Source organism: Neocloeon triangulifer, unplaced genomic scaffold (genome assembly GCF_031216515.1).
Source record: "Neocloeon triangulifer isolate White Clay Creek 2 clone unplaced genomic scaffold, ASM3121651v1 ptg000012l, whole genome shotgun sequence".
NCBI classification, from domain to species: domain Eukaryota; kingdom Metazoa; phylum Arthropoda; class Insecta; order Ephemeroptera; family Baetidae; genus Neocloeon; species Neocloeon triangulifer.
The window spans coordinates 4,343,873-4,357,093 of NW_026775554.1; the positions used below are offsets into that span (position 1 = coordinate 4,343,873).

Sequence of the window (13,221 nt, forward strand, 5' to 3'; positions counted from 1 at the left end):
CCAGTACAGACGCCGTGCAATGCAGGCCTGCGATCTGATAACGAACAAAACTGGCAGCTGCACAAGACCCACATAAATAGGCGCAGCAGCGGCACTTTGTGGGGCCTCTATTTTTACTGAGCGCCGAGCCAAAGCTGGATTGCATCTGCGGCTTGGCGCGTTGCACCAACCAACTTTAATGGCAGGCAACGCACAACGCCGTTGCATGCACAATCGATTTTGAAACGCTCACATTATTTCTGGACATTATACAGAATTGCTCGTTACAAAAGGAAACTCGGATTTATTTATTGGAAATCACTTTTATTCCAAACTCGCAATGGTGTTTGTTTTCCTGAATCGGAATGGCGGAGAAGTTCTGGGGAAAAAATGAATAGTTGCTTGCGAATCTGAATTCCTTCTTTATTTGCAAGGAGACGACAGCACCGCTATAGTTTGCTTTTGAGTCAGCGAAGAAAGTGCCTTGATTTCATATTGATGATGCAGCTGCCGCGTCTGCTCATGAATGGCAACTTTTTGTGCTTGTATTGATGCTTTTTACGTCGCCTCTTCGCTCCATACACATTCATACCCTATATAACTTGTACTTACTTACGTAGGTACAAAGTCCGCCATTCATTTTTAAGGGTGCTTTTTCAGAGCGTTTAAAGAGCCGCCGTGGCATTATGTATATGCGAGCTGCTGCTTTTGGCATATATAAATCTTCGATATGTGTGCAGGCGCTTCCCGAATGGGAGGAGGAAAATAGAATGTGATTATTATTATGAAAGAAATTTTATATGCTTTCATACTTTCTTTTCAAAAGAAAGAATGACACGCGAATATATACTTCTCAACTGCAGCGATGTGAAAATTTTCCACTTTTGGACTTATCTGAATTTGTGAATATTTAATCAAGTAATAATTTAATTCTGACTAGAGAAGGAAAGATTAAAAATGAAACTTTAATATTTCTTGAACAAACGCAATTCCAGTTCGTAGGTCAACATTATTATAAGAAACAACCAAAATAGATGTTTTCGTTAAAAAGCAACCAAAATTTTGAGATTACGCTGTAAATATATCTGGCATTAACCTGCATCAGATCTACCTTTTTTCAAGACAATTAAAGTTTTATATTATAACAAATTCCTCTGCAAAATCTAAATGGATATAATTTTACATCCAGTCAAGCGTACAGGAATATATAGTTTGCATCGTTAGTGATTCGCATATTCGCATTGTTTCACATTTTTATTAGTCGACGTGGGAGATGATTTCACTTTCTTTCGCGTCGGTCGGAGATTGCCTGCTGATTGCGAGGAGCGACCGGGCATCGCAAACTAAAGCAGATAGATTATTATAAGCATTGTGTGTGCGAGAGAGAAGGAGCGAAAGAGCTGACGTGCTCTCGGCTCGCGAACAAGGCTGACTGACTCTGAGCGTGTATTTTTCCGAGACTTAAAGATTTCCGACGCAGTAGTAGCGACGGCGGCGGCATTCATTCGCTAATAGTGTAACACACATCAAGGCAGAGCTGCGCCTATATAACTCACGCCGCGCACGCCGATCGATACGAAATTTCATCAAGAACCTCGCTCGCTTGCTCTCCAACATACAAAATATACACATAGGGCTGCTTTATGCCCGCCCTGCTCCAGGCTCGCTTGTATTGTGTGCAAAATTTTCGCCCAGCATTAAAGAATATGACGAAAATTGTGTTTATATGAATGTTATTGTTGTTGACGACAGATAAACTCAGCAGAGTTTTATGAAAATATAAAAATTTCTCATTCGGGACTAAATTGATTATTAAACTCGCCAACCTGCAAGTTGTGTTTACTCGAGTTTGAATGGAGTGATTGCGTAAGGCAATTTGGTACTTCAAGTGACGAGGATTTTGCTAAAATTGAAATGATAAACAGGGAAATAATGGAAAAATGTGAAGGAAACTCGTTATTATTACGAAACCCTCAATTTATTGAACACATTTTGCCACAAAATTAACACTAATCAAATGATTTGTATTATAAAAAAACCTTTTAACAAGCTAACAAATACAATTATCATTATCAATTAATTTTTTCTTCATACGTTTCTGAGGAAAAACAATTTTTGCTAAACGTTTTAGAAATGCATAATTTTATGACCCGAACTAAAAATATCATATTGTTAAAATTTTTGTTTATTTATTTATCCAATTGTTGCATCACAATGTTAACATAAAATTTTTGAAACGATTTTGTTTGAGAAATAGTTTTCGTTGGAAAAAACCGCTCTATCGCACCAGCAAGAAATTTGTTTAAACCTCCAAGATCAAAAAGTCCCCAGTATATGCCTAATGGCGAAATTAGAGATTAAAGTGTTTAAAAATACTGGAATTTTTCAGAAATAGAGAAAATTAGTTCTTGTAAACCGCTCTAAGCCAACATGTATCTTTTTTTCCCTTTTTACTAATCGGTCTGTAAAAATTTTAATGCCTCAACGCAAAAGTTTTGTCAGCAAAAAACAATTTTAATAATGAATTTCCAAGAATTTAAGCGTCTAATCCGGCGAGCAGAGGATCAGCTCCTCATAATTGATGGCAAAAAACGTGAGACTTTATAATCCCGTAGCCCTTTGCTCGAGTTTTTGCGTGACGTCAGAGTCATTCATTTCACACGGTGCGTCATGTGACCGAGAGAGTCGACCGATCGCTATCTCTCCGATTAATATTGCAATCGCATGACATACAAAACATGCCTGACTAATTCGCCTTTTAAAATTATCAAGCCCTTGATGCGGATGCCTCTCGTCTTTCTCGAATTACGCCGCCCGGAATGTCGTCGCCAAATTCAAATCACAAGCAATTTGCATTTCATGGTTCATGGTCAAACTCAAACATCAGCTTGTTCTCCACGTCAAAGTATTAAAAAAAAAAAATGGAAATAAAATATAAATCAAGCCTATTGTTTTGAAAATTTATTCATTATAATAATAATAAATTAATTTGGACAAATACACAACAATAATAATAATTTTTATAGAAGCGAAGAGATCGGGCTTTTTCCTCGTTGCAGATTGTTGTTTATTCAAAAACAAATAAGGTGTTTTTTCAATTTTGCTGATTTTATTTTTATTTTTCTTGCTCACGAAATAGGGTTGCAGACCGTGACCAAACGGGTAGAGCCATTGAGTTTTTTAATATAAAAAAATAATTTCTGCTACAAGCAAAAAGCCCGATCTCTTCATTTCCATCTCCTCGAGTCTTCTTCAAATAAATTATTACATTTAATTGCTTAAAATTTAATATCTATTCATCTCAAACCTCGTTTCAACTTAATTAAAGAAAGAAAAGCATTGAGGAAAATTGTACAATTAACCAAGTTGCGAAACCTCCCAAGGCCTTGATGAAAAATTTCGCCGTCTCAGCATTTTTTCTTGACTGGTGCGAAAATGCGCTGTGCATGTAATTGTGCCTAGGGTTAATTTGCGTAATTGCACAAACCGAGTCTCTTTTTGTTACGGCCGGGCTGGGTTTTTATTCGGCGTTGGCGCGCGGGCGGGTGCTGGGACCTCCTCCCTCCCCAGGGTTACGGCGTGGTACGTAATTCCGAGCCGGCTTACAAGGGTGTGGTGCTTGCAGCTCGGCCGGTCGGCGACGTGGCTGCGGCGGCCTAGTCCAATGGCGGCGGCGGCCTCTTGGCACCCGCACCCGGGTCACGAAGAGGACCTGTGTGCACTTTCTTTCTTTTGCACCACATTCCTGCGCCAAAGGCCCTCCTAAATTCGCGCAAATCCGCTCGATGAGCTTTTTGGACGCGGTTTTATGTGCGTATGAAGATTACAAGAGAGAGCTCCGGAGAATGGTTTTTACTCAGGCGACGCGAATAAAAACTCTTTTTACTGCCATTCTTGCCTTTTATGCGTTTTTGTTCTTTATTCTCGCAGTGCAGCTCGTTGTTCGCGCCAAAAAATACGGATGATTATTACAAGAGGAAAATGTTATGCAGTTTTTTAAGTTGAAAAGAGAAGCAAAAAAAATTATGTAATAAAATTAAATTTGAATTTGTATTTCGCACTAAATGCAGATTTCCAAAGTGTCCTGATAAATTAAGGCAGTTTTTGCTCGGCAAAGGGTTGCAATTGCCGTGCTTTGCATATAATACCTGGTGTGTAGTGGATAATACAAAAATAGAAAAGTCTGGAGGGAGTCGTGATCAGCATGCTGGAGAACGCGCAGAGGCGGCGCACAGGTGATGAATATTCATCGCGGCAGTTCCCACCGAGTTTCCCTGTGTTCTTTTTACACTACTTCTCTGGTTGTTTTTACAGTAATTGTCCAGCACCTCCAAATTTGGCTGCAGTCCGGCAAGTTCCATTAATTTCTTAGACTTTCCAAATTCAGACAATTGCTGCAAATTTAATTTTTTGAATGAGAAAGTTTTGATCTGGTGGCTAATGCAAAATTTGCAAATGTCCCGTTTTTAAAGAGCGGAAACATTTAAAAAAACTCCTTTCTCGGTCAAATCACATTCAGCCAATTTTAGTTTTTAGAAACTTGTTCTGGCCGGAAGCATAACCTATTCAGTCGGTCGCATTTGAATTTCACATCGAACAGTTTTTTGCAGCGATATGAATCTTGCATGCGACGAAATTGCCTCACAATTTGAGTCAGCGGTCAATTGTTTTGTTTTGCCCGAGTGGATATCTCATCTGAATGGTGATCGAGGAAACTTTGACCTGCCTAAGAACACGATAAGAAGCTCTTCTGCGTTCAATTTTTCCCCCCATCGCTCGGAATCCGCTTGAATTCAGATTTGCGGATTCGCATCACGCGTTTGCATCGTTTCGCAATTACCATGCTAAACGACGGATGCTGAATTTTCGGTCGAGTACGTGCTGAGTGCACACCGTCCATATCGCCATTACACAATTATTATCATTACAGTGTTTAGCCGAGAGTCCGGCCGGCCACCAGCAGGCATTTTGCTCGTTGCCTCGCCCGGCTCGTCCGCCTTCCCGCCGCGTGCAAAAACATCAAACGCAATCTCAAGGCTGGCGCGGCCGGTTATTTATTGTTGGAAATGAAAGCTCGCGAAACCAACTCTCTTCCTATAGCACCTCTTTATTGTTTCCGAGTCACGATATGTTCGATTATGTGCAAATGCCGCACACAAATTTTGTAGGTTGCCAAAATATGGTCCCTATAAATTATTGATTTTTGATAGAATTATTTTAGAATTTCCCAGATTGAGTTCTCTTTAGGTTTAGAAAATTATATGCAATGGGAGAACTTATGCTTATGAATTATTACAAATCAGAAAAATAAATTATATTTCAGACAATTTTCATATTTTTTTCACTGTTATGTAATAAACTTTTTATTAAATTACATTATTCAATTTGATGCTTTTTTTCGTAATTAAAAATTTTCAATGGGATTTCAAAAACTTACAATCAGGACCATAATGTGTCATGCCTTATTGGAAAGTACTTTTTTTGAAGAAAAACATCATATTTCGTGGTAATTGGCACGCAAAGAATTTATTCGAAAGTAAAATTTATAAAATTACAAGTTATTTTTATTGGAAGCTGTCAATTTTTCAGCCAACTTATTTTTGCACGCTTTGAATTATGTTTTTTAAAATCATTTACTGCAATTCTCAAATCAAAATTTGTGCCTAAATTTAAAGAGGCTGAAACTTGCAAGCGAGAAATACTCTCTGGATTGCCCAAGCTGGCTACAGCTTGCGATATTGTTTGTTGTTGATCTTGCTCTGCAACGCGCATTCCTGCAAAATTGGAAGCCGTCCAGAATCGATTGCTGCCATTTTCCGATAATTACGCGGATGTCTCTATTCGTCTGGGAGCGGCGTGTGCGAAAACTAATTACTCCGATACTCACCCTGCCGGTAATTCGAATTTCTGCTCTCACTCTTGGCCATAAAGCGGTGGCTCTCTTTTCAAATTTCGGTGCAATCAACGCCAAGTTTATTACAACTTTTCGGCCGCCGTCATGCAATCTTGATGTGACTCAATCCGGGCCGTATAAAGCAACTTTATTATTGCACGGCTATCATGTCAGAGGAAAATGGAAAATGCCCATAAAAAGTTGGCGAACTTTTGTTATTCGTGGGCAACTTGTGAGAAATTTCATGGAGATTAAAATTGATAAAAGCAATCCCGCGGGTCAAAGGAGGAACAATCCAAAGTTTGATGAATGGACCTTGCTAGACTCCTCTCTTTCATTTGTCGCGAGATATAACATTTGTTTGCCTTTCTCTGAAACGCATTCTCAGAATTCGAGTTTTGAAAAGCAGCTCCAGTTTCTTCGTGAACGTTTCTCATCTCGCGCCGCTGCTTTTTGTGCGCGAGCAGAAAGACGAGTTTGTCTTATGGTTTGTTTATCTCCAACTTTTCCATCCCGGGCGGCACCATGGCAACGCCAACGACGCCGCGAACTCGTCTTGTTTGTCGACCAATCTTGCGAAACTGCACCAGTCCTGTCGTCTTATATAGAATTAAATTTGGCGACCGTTTTCCTTTCGCCGCAGAACTAGAAATAGATTTCCGATGGCGCTAATGAATTTTCGGTGGCGGAGGTGAGGAAGGAAGAGAAAACTCATTCTGCTCTCTGAATTTCCGCAGACGGTTTTGGTAGATTGGAGAGAATCAGAAAAGTGCGTGCAGGTGACAGCGGAAAAATTGCTGGCGACATTAATTTTTTTGGCTTGATTGTTTTCACCGGTCTTTTGTATAATGAATGGATGTTAAAAATTTCCAAGTCTGAAATCAAATTTTGAGACACAACCAAGGCAACGCTTCTAAAAATACAATGCAACTTTTTTATTCAATATAAATCAAATAATTAACTTTTAATTTTATTATTGGTTACAACATCAAAATAAACTTGAAAGAAAATTGAAATGCTGTAAATGCAATTTAAATTTAAATAATTTTTTCAGTTACAGTTTTGTATGAGAAGTCAATAAAGGATTTAAAAAATATTTTTTTTAACAATATTTTTTAAAAATTATTCCATTTGGTGATTGAAACAATTGGAAGCTATCTGTTTTTGTTTAATTTTTCTACTCGAAGAGATTACTTCTTTTGCGATTGCATTTGCTTGCGTGAATATAAAAATTAAAATAGTTCAATGAAATTTAGAGCTATCATCATTTTCTGACTTAATTTTGTAGATGACACTAGAGAATTGTTCAAACAAACCTATTTTCATTTGAAGAAAAAGCTCAACATTATCTCACGCTACTGGCAGACTTTGCAAAAGCAATTTGCTGGGAAATTTTTTGATGCTCTGCTTGCACAAAGTTTCACTATTAAGAAGATCGTTTCTTTATAAGAAAAGCGCTCTTTCCACAGATAACCCTTTCTTTTTAAGTGCACTTTCGTGCATATTGCATGAGAGCCGTCGCTAGGAAGTTACTTCTGAGTGAAATGAAATTCCACTCTCTCGCTCAGATTGGTTCGAATTTCGGCAAAGTCTAACAAGCCGATTTGGAAAGTGAATCGGTTCTGTTCGATGGGGTACAGCATCGGGCCATTACAGCGCCACTCAGACGAAATATATAAAAATGTGCCCATCCGAGGTTCGTCGTCTGCCGCGAGTGGGGTGCCGCTTTTTATTGTGCGAGTCTCTCTTTCTTCTTTCTCTCTATTGTTGAATGCAAATTTGACCCGCATTGAACCCCTGATATTTCTGGCAACACCATTGCAGGAGGCTGCTTTGCTTTCGGCAGAGCCGGCCGGCGTGGTTGCCACGTCGCCCTCCGCTCCGCCGTATCGATTGCACACTCTCTCTCAAAAGCGCCTGCCGAGCACGTTGCACGAAAAAAATTACTTTTTTTTGCCGGGTCGCTGGAATTGCCTGCTGCAATTGATTAATTATTTCTCATCTCGTCAGAAAATCCACACAAAAAGAACAAAAATAATAGAAAATTAAACGATTTCGCACCTGAACCACAAAATTGACTTGTTTTTATCTACATCATCAAAAGTGCTTGGTTTGCTTTTACTTGAACTAAATTTGGTTTAAATTTGAGCAATTTTTTCTGTGTTTTGGTGCGTGCGTATATTTTAAGGCGTTGCGTCAAACAATGTGTGTTGTGCCCGATTTAAAAATACCCACACACGATTTTATGTGGCGGTTGGTATATCAAATTGGCCCCACGCACTCTCTACGTCTAGAAAAAATAGTCGCGCCACGCAAATGAACATTTGTCCAGACTGCTTTAATTACCGAGTTGCTAAATTAAATTTGCTCGGCAAACAGTATAATTGCGATGCTGTTTAATTAACGATCATTGTGCGGTCGGTGATTGTTTTTCTAGGCCATTCATTTGCGCTGAGCTCCTCTAATTTGGTCAAAGTTTGCGCAAAAAATTCCAGAAGTTTTCGCGGAATTGGCATAAATTATTCATCAGCAAGTCTGTCGCAGAAATTCCGACCTCTGGCTAGTAGAAATTGAGAAGAAAATCAACAATCAGTTTGACTTTCTATGCCCTTGGAAATCTATAAAAACTCTGACTCAACATTTACTAGAAATTTGAATTCAAAATGAAATTAAATAATCCTGCTATCGTTTTATTGAATGTTTTGAGAGAAATTTTTTACAGTTACAAATCAAACTATTTATGAGTTTAACGAATTTAATTTTCAATTAATTAAATTTTAAATTTCGTTTGTTGCCAAATAAGAAAATATTCTGTCCTATTTATTTTCAAATAATGACTTAACTAAAAACTTTGTATCTAAAATTTATGCTAAATTTAAAGAAATTAAATAATAATTTGTACTTTTTTCTCAGCTTGGCAACAAGTACTTCTCACCAGCACACACATCCAGCATATTGTGCCACACCATTTGGGAATTATTTCGCTTTCAAAGGTCCGGTTTTATCAACCTGAATCAGCACATCCGCGCTCACTCGCTGGCAGGAATAGTATTTTATTTTTGAAGGAAAGGCACGCCAGCGAGCAGCGGCCGCGGCGACGATGCTAGCGAGTCGAAGGCGCTGCTGAATTGCTCGTTTTTTGTTTGTACGTTGGGTTGGTTGGCTGGAGAGTATTTTTACTAGGCCTCCGACATCACGCATCCTAGACACGGCATGCGAGCCGCGGCGTCGCTTCGTCTTCGTTCCCCCGTTTTGTGCCAACCGTCGAACAGGCAACCCTGAGCGCCCTGAACAAAAAACCAAGAAAAATACACACCCTAATTCTCGCATGTCGGCCGTAGCCCGTAAAAGCAGCGAGCCAATATCCTGAATAATTCAATTTTTTTACTGTCGACACTAAAAATTTCTGTTGATTTAGCTGCAGAAGCGCGATTTGATAAACTCTTTCTGCTGCGTCGGTGCAAACTTTCTTCTTTTTTTATCGTCCGAATTCTCCCATCCTTTCGGCGTACTGCACCGCAGATGTTGTAATTCTGCCCGATCATCAAAATAGAGGAAATGGCGATCAGTTTCACTCCACTTTCCTTGCGTTTCAATTTTCTGGGTTCTTCCTCGTAACCTTAAAGACCGAGTGACTCATCAGAAAAGCCCCGCCAAGTTCAAGCACAAGAATGTTTAATTAAGACGGCTCAAAACGGGAGAATTAATTCAGTTACTTCTACTAATTTATCCTTTTGCAAGGTCAAAGTCATTTTTACTAATTTCCACTTGATGTTAATTTAATTTCGGTTTCATCTATCATAGTAACGAAATAACTTAAAAAACTCTTTAAGAGCGTTCAAAATTAGCAGCTAAATTTTGAAAATTCTAAGTATTCATATTTTCTGTTTAAAATATTTCATTTTTGATTGAGGTTTAATTCCTAAAATCATTGTTTACAAATTTTTTCAGAAAACTCCCTTGGATTTATTTCTTTGCAAACAAATTATTAACTTTATTTATTTAAGTTTAATAATTTTATTATGTTGTAGTATTCCTTTTTATTACGCTTAGTTAGTAATTGTCTGAGTCACCTCGATGATTTTTCGAGATTTCTGTGCATGCACGACGCCATTATTTTCAGACTGCGTGCACTCGTATAGTGCGTGTGTGTCTTTCTCTCTCGCTCTCTGTGTGTTGTTGATTTTTACGAGCAAACGGCTGAAAGTTGCTGTGTGTGGGATTTGTTGCTCATCTAAATACAGCAGGCGTAAGCTCGCACAGTGCACTGCTGTGTGTTCTCTCGTGCAAACAGCTCGAATGAAGAAAATTTATCTGGATGTGCGCAGCTCAAAAATAACACACAGGCACGGCACGTATCACCCTATACCGCGTTCACATCCATCCATTTCGGCGCGGCCGAATTGATACATCAGCAATCCTCAATTCTGATGAGAAATTTTCCTCTCTGATGCTCAATTTCTCGTTTGTGTGAATCGAATTTCGATTTTGTCGTGCCTAATTTGCAATCTCTGGAGGCAAATAATTTAAGACGAACGAATCTGACCCACATTCAGGTTGCGACCGCCGCTTTTCAAGATTAATTTATTAAATTACATCTATTTTGTAGACCCAGCAATTATGGTTCTGGTGGAATCAAAACTCAAAACTGAGAATGCAAAAGTGAATTTTCGGCATCTCCTATATTGTGCAGTTTCAGCGGGAAAAGAAGCTTGGTTGGGTCGGTTGGTGGGGCCACGTCATCCCAACAACCCCCCATCCATTATTCCCTAAGGCCGAGCGGCCAGGTATACAATAAGGCGAGCCCAAACGGTCCCTCGTCTCACAATCAGCCGAGAGAAAAATATATATAACATGCCAGAATTTATGGTCAGCCATTCGAGAGATTTTCATCACTTGTTTTGTTCATTTGGACTGGCTGGAATTCCAATTCGGAGAAGTGAATTTTAAATTGGGATCTGGATATCAATGAAATTTAACGGCAACCAGCTGGTTTACGAAGCTGACGACCAAGATCAAAGTTGAAAAGGATGAAAATTTGAATTTTTTGTTTGGAATTCCTCGGTTTATGAGAACCTTTTTATTTTAAATAAATCTAGCGTGGACAAATTTCAAGAAATTCAGTCGGAATCAAAAACAAAAAATGGAATAAACCTTTTATGAAAATTCCAGAGATCCAGTTGATGTTTGAATTTAATATAAATTATTTTATAAGCAAATTCAATGTCCAATGGAATCTTTAAAATTCAAATTTTTTTCAAATATTCTATTTGAATGATTAATTTCTTTTGAATTACAATTTGCTAAAATTCGCTTGACGTTTATTTTCGAATCATTTCGGTTTTATTTGCACTATTTGAATGAAAGCAATTAGCCGATTAGTCTCATAATGCTGAATGGTACAGCCTCGTTGTATTTTCGTGCAAACGAAGCAGTGATGGATGAATCGTAAGAGCGTTTCAGCTCAGGTGCGGGCGAGAATTCTCTTTTGCAATTGATTCTCTTTTCAAAGGGAGGAAGTCGAAATTCCTCTCTCTCTGCCAAACTAAAAAGGATGATAGATTGCCTCGCGGTGAATTGTTAAAAAAAAAAATGCTGCTGATCGAGCAATAAAATCTCTTGGAAGAAAAAATTTTAATACTTTGAGGAGGAAACGCGGAAAGAGTAGTGAGGGAGAGCGTGTATGACGCAAGCGATGATAATGACTGCGAATCACCTTGGCCTCTGCTGCTTAGACGAGCGTGTGTGTCCTGACCTAAGACTTGAGCCTTCTCTCTCTCTCCTCTCTCGCGCTTATTTTATTGCCGTCGCCGTCAAGCGTTAGTTATTTTATTGTAATAATGCAACACGCCTCGCTCCGTCAAATGCTTATTGGGAGAGCTGAATGAAATCGAATGAACGAAATTCCATTCTTTTCGCGTTTCCTTCCACGTCGCCTGCAGAACTGCGGCTGGGAGGGGGAATTAATTGTTGATAAAAACTTTCCAAAGTTGCTGGATTTGACCGAAGGAGAAACAAGTTTGTTTATTAAAAATTAAAGTAAACTGACTTATTCGTAACGGAAGTTTTAGAAAAATGATGATTTTTTAATGCTTATAAAAATATTTATTTTATTAATTTTTAGAGGAATAAAAAAAGAATGAAATTTAAAAAGAAAATGGTAAATAAAATAAACTAAAAATTAAAATTCACTTTATAAATATTTTCTAATTATTTGTTATGTTAATAATTTCAACAGAATTCTTAATGTTTTTCATCAGTGAATATAGGCTAGATTGTGCTATCTACAGTTTCGAAATAAATAAATCAAAACTAAAGCTATAAATAAGTGAGGTAACCTTTGGAATGAAACAGGATTTTGAAAAGGCAGCACACACAGTCCGAACATATATTGACTGAAAAGATTTGTAACAAGCAATTCAAGCGTTTAAATGAATAGCTCGTCTGCGAAATAGAGTAATTTCCAATCGAAGCACGCGGAAAATTACTTTCCAAACAAAGTAGTGAATGAGAAGAGCGTTTTCAATTAAGCAAATGCAAATAGTGTGCTCGTCCGAGCGGCCTTTCAGTCACACACCTTTGCATTTGCACTCGTCGGCAGAAAAGCCTGATGCCGGTCGCGACCACAAAGTATTGACCGGCCGTGCAAAAAAAGCTTTGATCATGCCTGAGTGGATTTGAAATTTTAGCATTTTCACGGGACGCAAATCTGGTAAATTCAAAACGATTTCGGCGTTAAAATAAAATGTAATGTTTTTAGAAAACATACAATTTCTGCTGCCTTTAATTGGGATTTTATTTTATTGGAAGTTAAAATTGAACCCAAATTTAAATTAATTTAAATTCATCCACAATTAGTTATTTATTGATAAATAAACTAAAAAAATTTAAAAATTCAAGGTTTAGATTTTTTCCGTTGAACATTGAAATTAAGTTTGATTTTTATTTTGTCTTGTTGACAGGCTGGACGCCACTGCACGAGGCCTGCAACCACGGTCACTTTGAAATCGCCGAGTGGCTGATCCGGGCCGCGGCCGATGTCAACGCTCGCGGGCTGGACGACGAAACTCCGCTGCATGACGCAACCAGAAACGGACACGCCAAGGTTTGTCTTTCTCTGCTTCTCTGTGTGCATTTTGCATGTGTGTTTTTAGCGAGGAAGATGCTGCTTACATTTGCAGCACGCTCTTAAGTGTGCATGTCTGCGCCGTGCTACACTCTCGTGTGAGAGGAAGAGCGGCGGAGATTACCCTTTTAGCCCTTGTGTTTGTTGTGTACGTACATTATGCCGAAGAGAAGGAGCACCTACTCAAAGAGCCAACCGTCGCTGTTTGGCGCTCGTCGAGCGA

The 13,221-nt window shown here is 38.6% G+C and overlaps 1 protein-coding gene across 3 annotated transcripts in view; it reads left to right on the plus strand.

The window, feature by feature from the left end:
- Positions 1 to 13,221, plus strand: part of LOC132198327 (ankyrin repeat domain-containing protein 11) — a 48,824-nt gene that overhangs the window by 16,350 nt on the left and 19,253 nt on the right. Inside the window, exons 1-2 of one of the 3 annotated variants that reach the window (XM_059622299.1) lie at positions 4,187 to 4,329; positions 12,835 to 12,977. In XM_059622299.1, the coding sequence (XP_059478282.1) occupies positions 4,218 to 4,329; positions 12,835 to 12,977 (255 nt within the window). In that variant the 5' untranslated portion in view covers positions 4,187 to 4,217. Of the gene's footprint in view, positions 1 to 4,186; positions 4,330 to 10,143; positions 10,224 to 12,834; positions 12,978 to 13,221 lie in introns of those variants that run through there. The other 2 variants (XM_059622301.1, XM_059622298.1) reach the window with 2 other exon arrangements.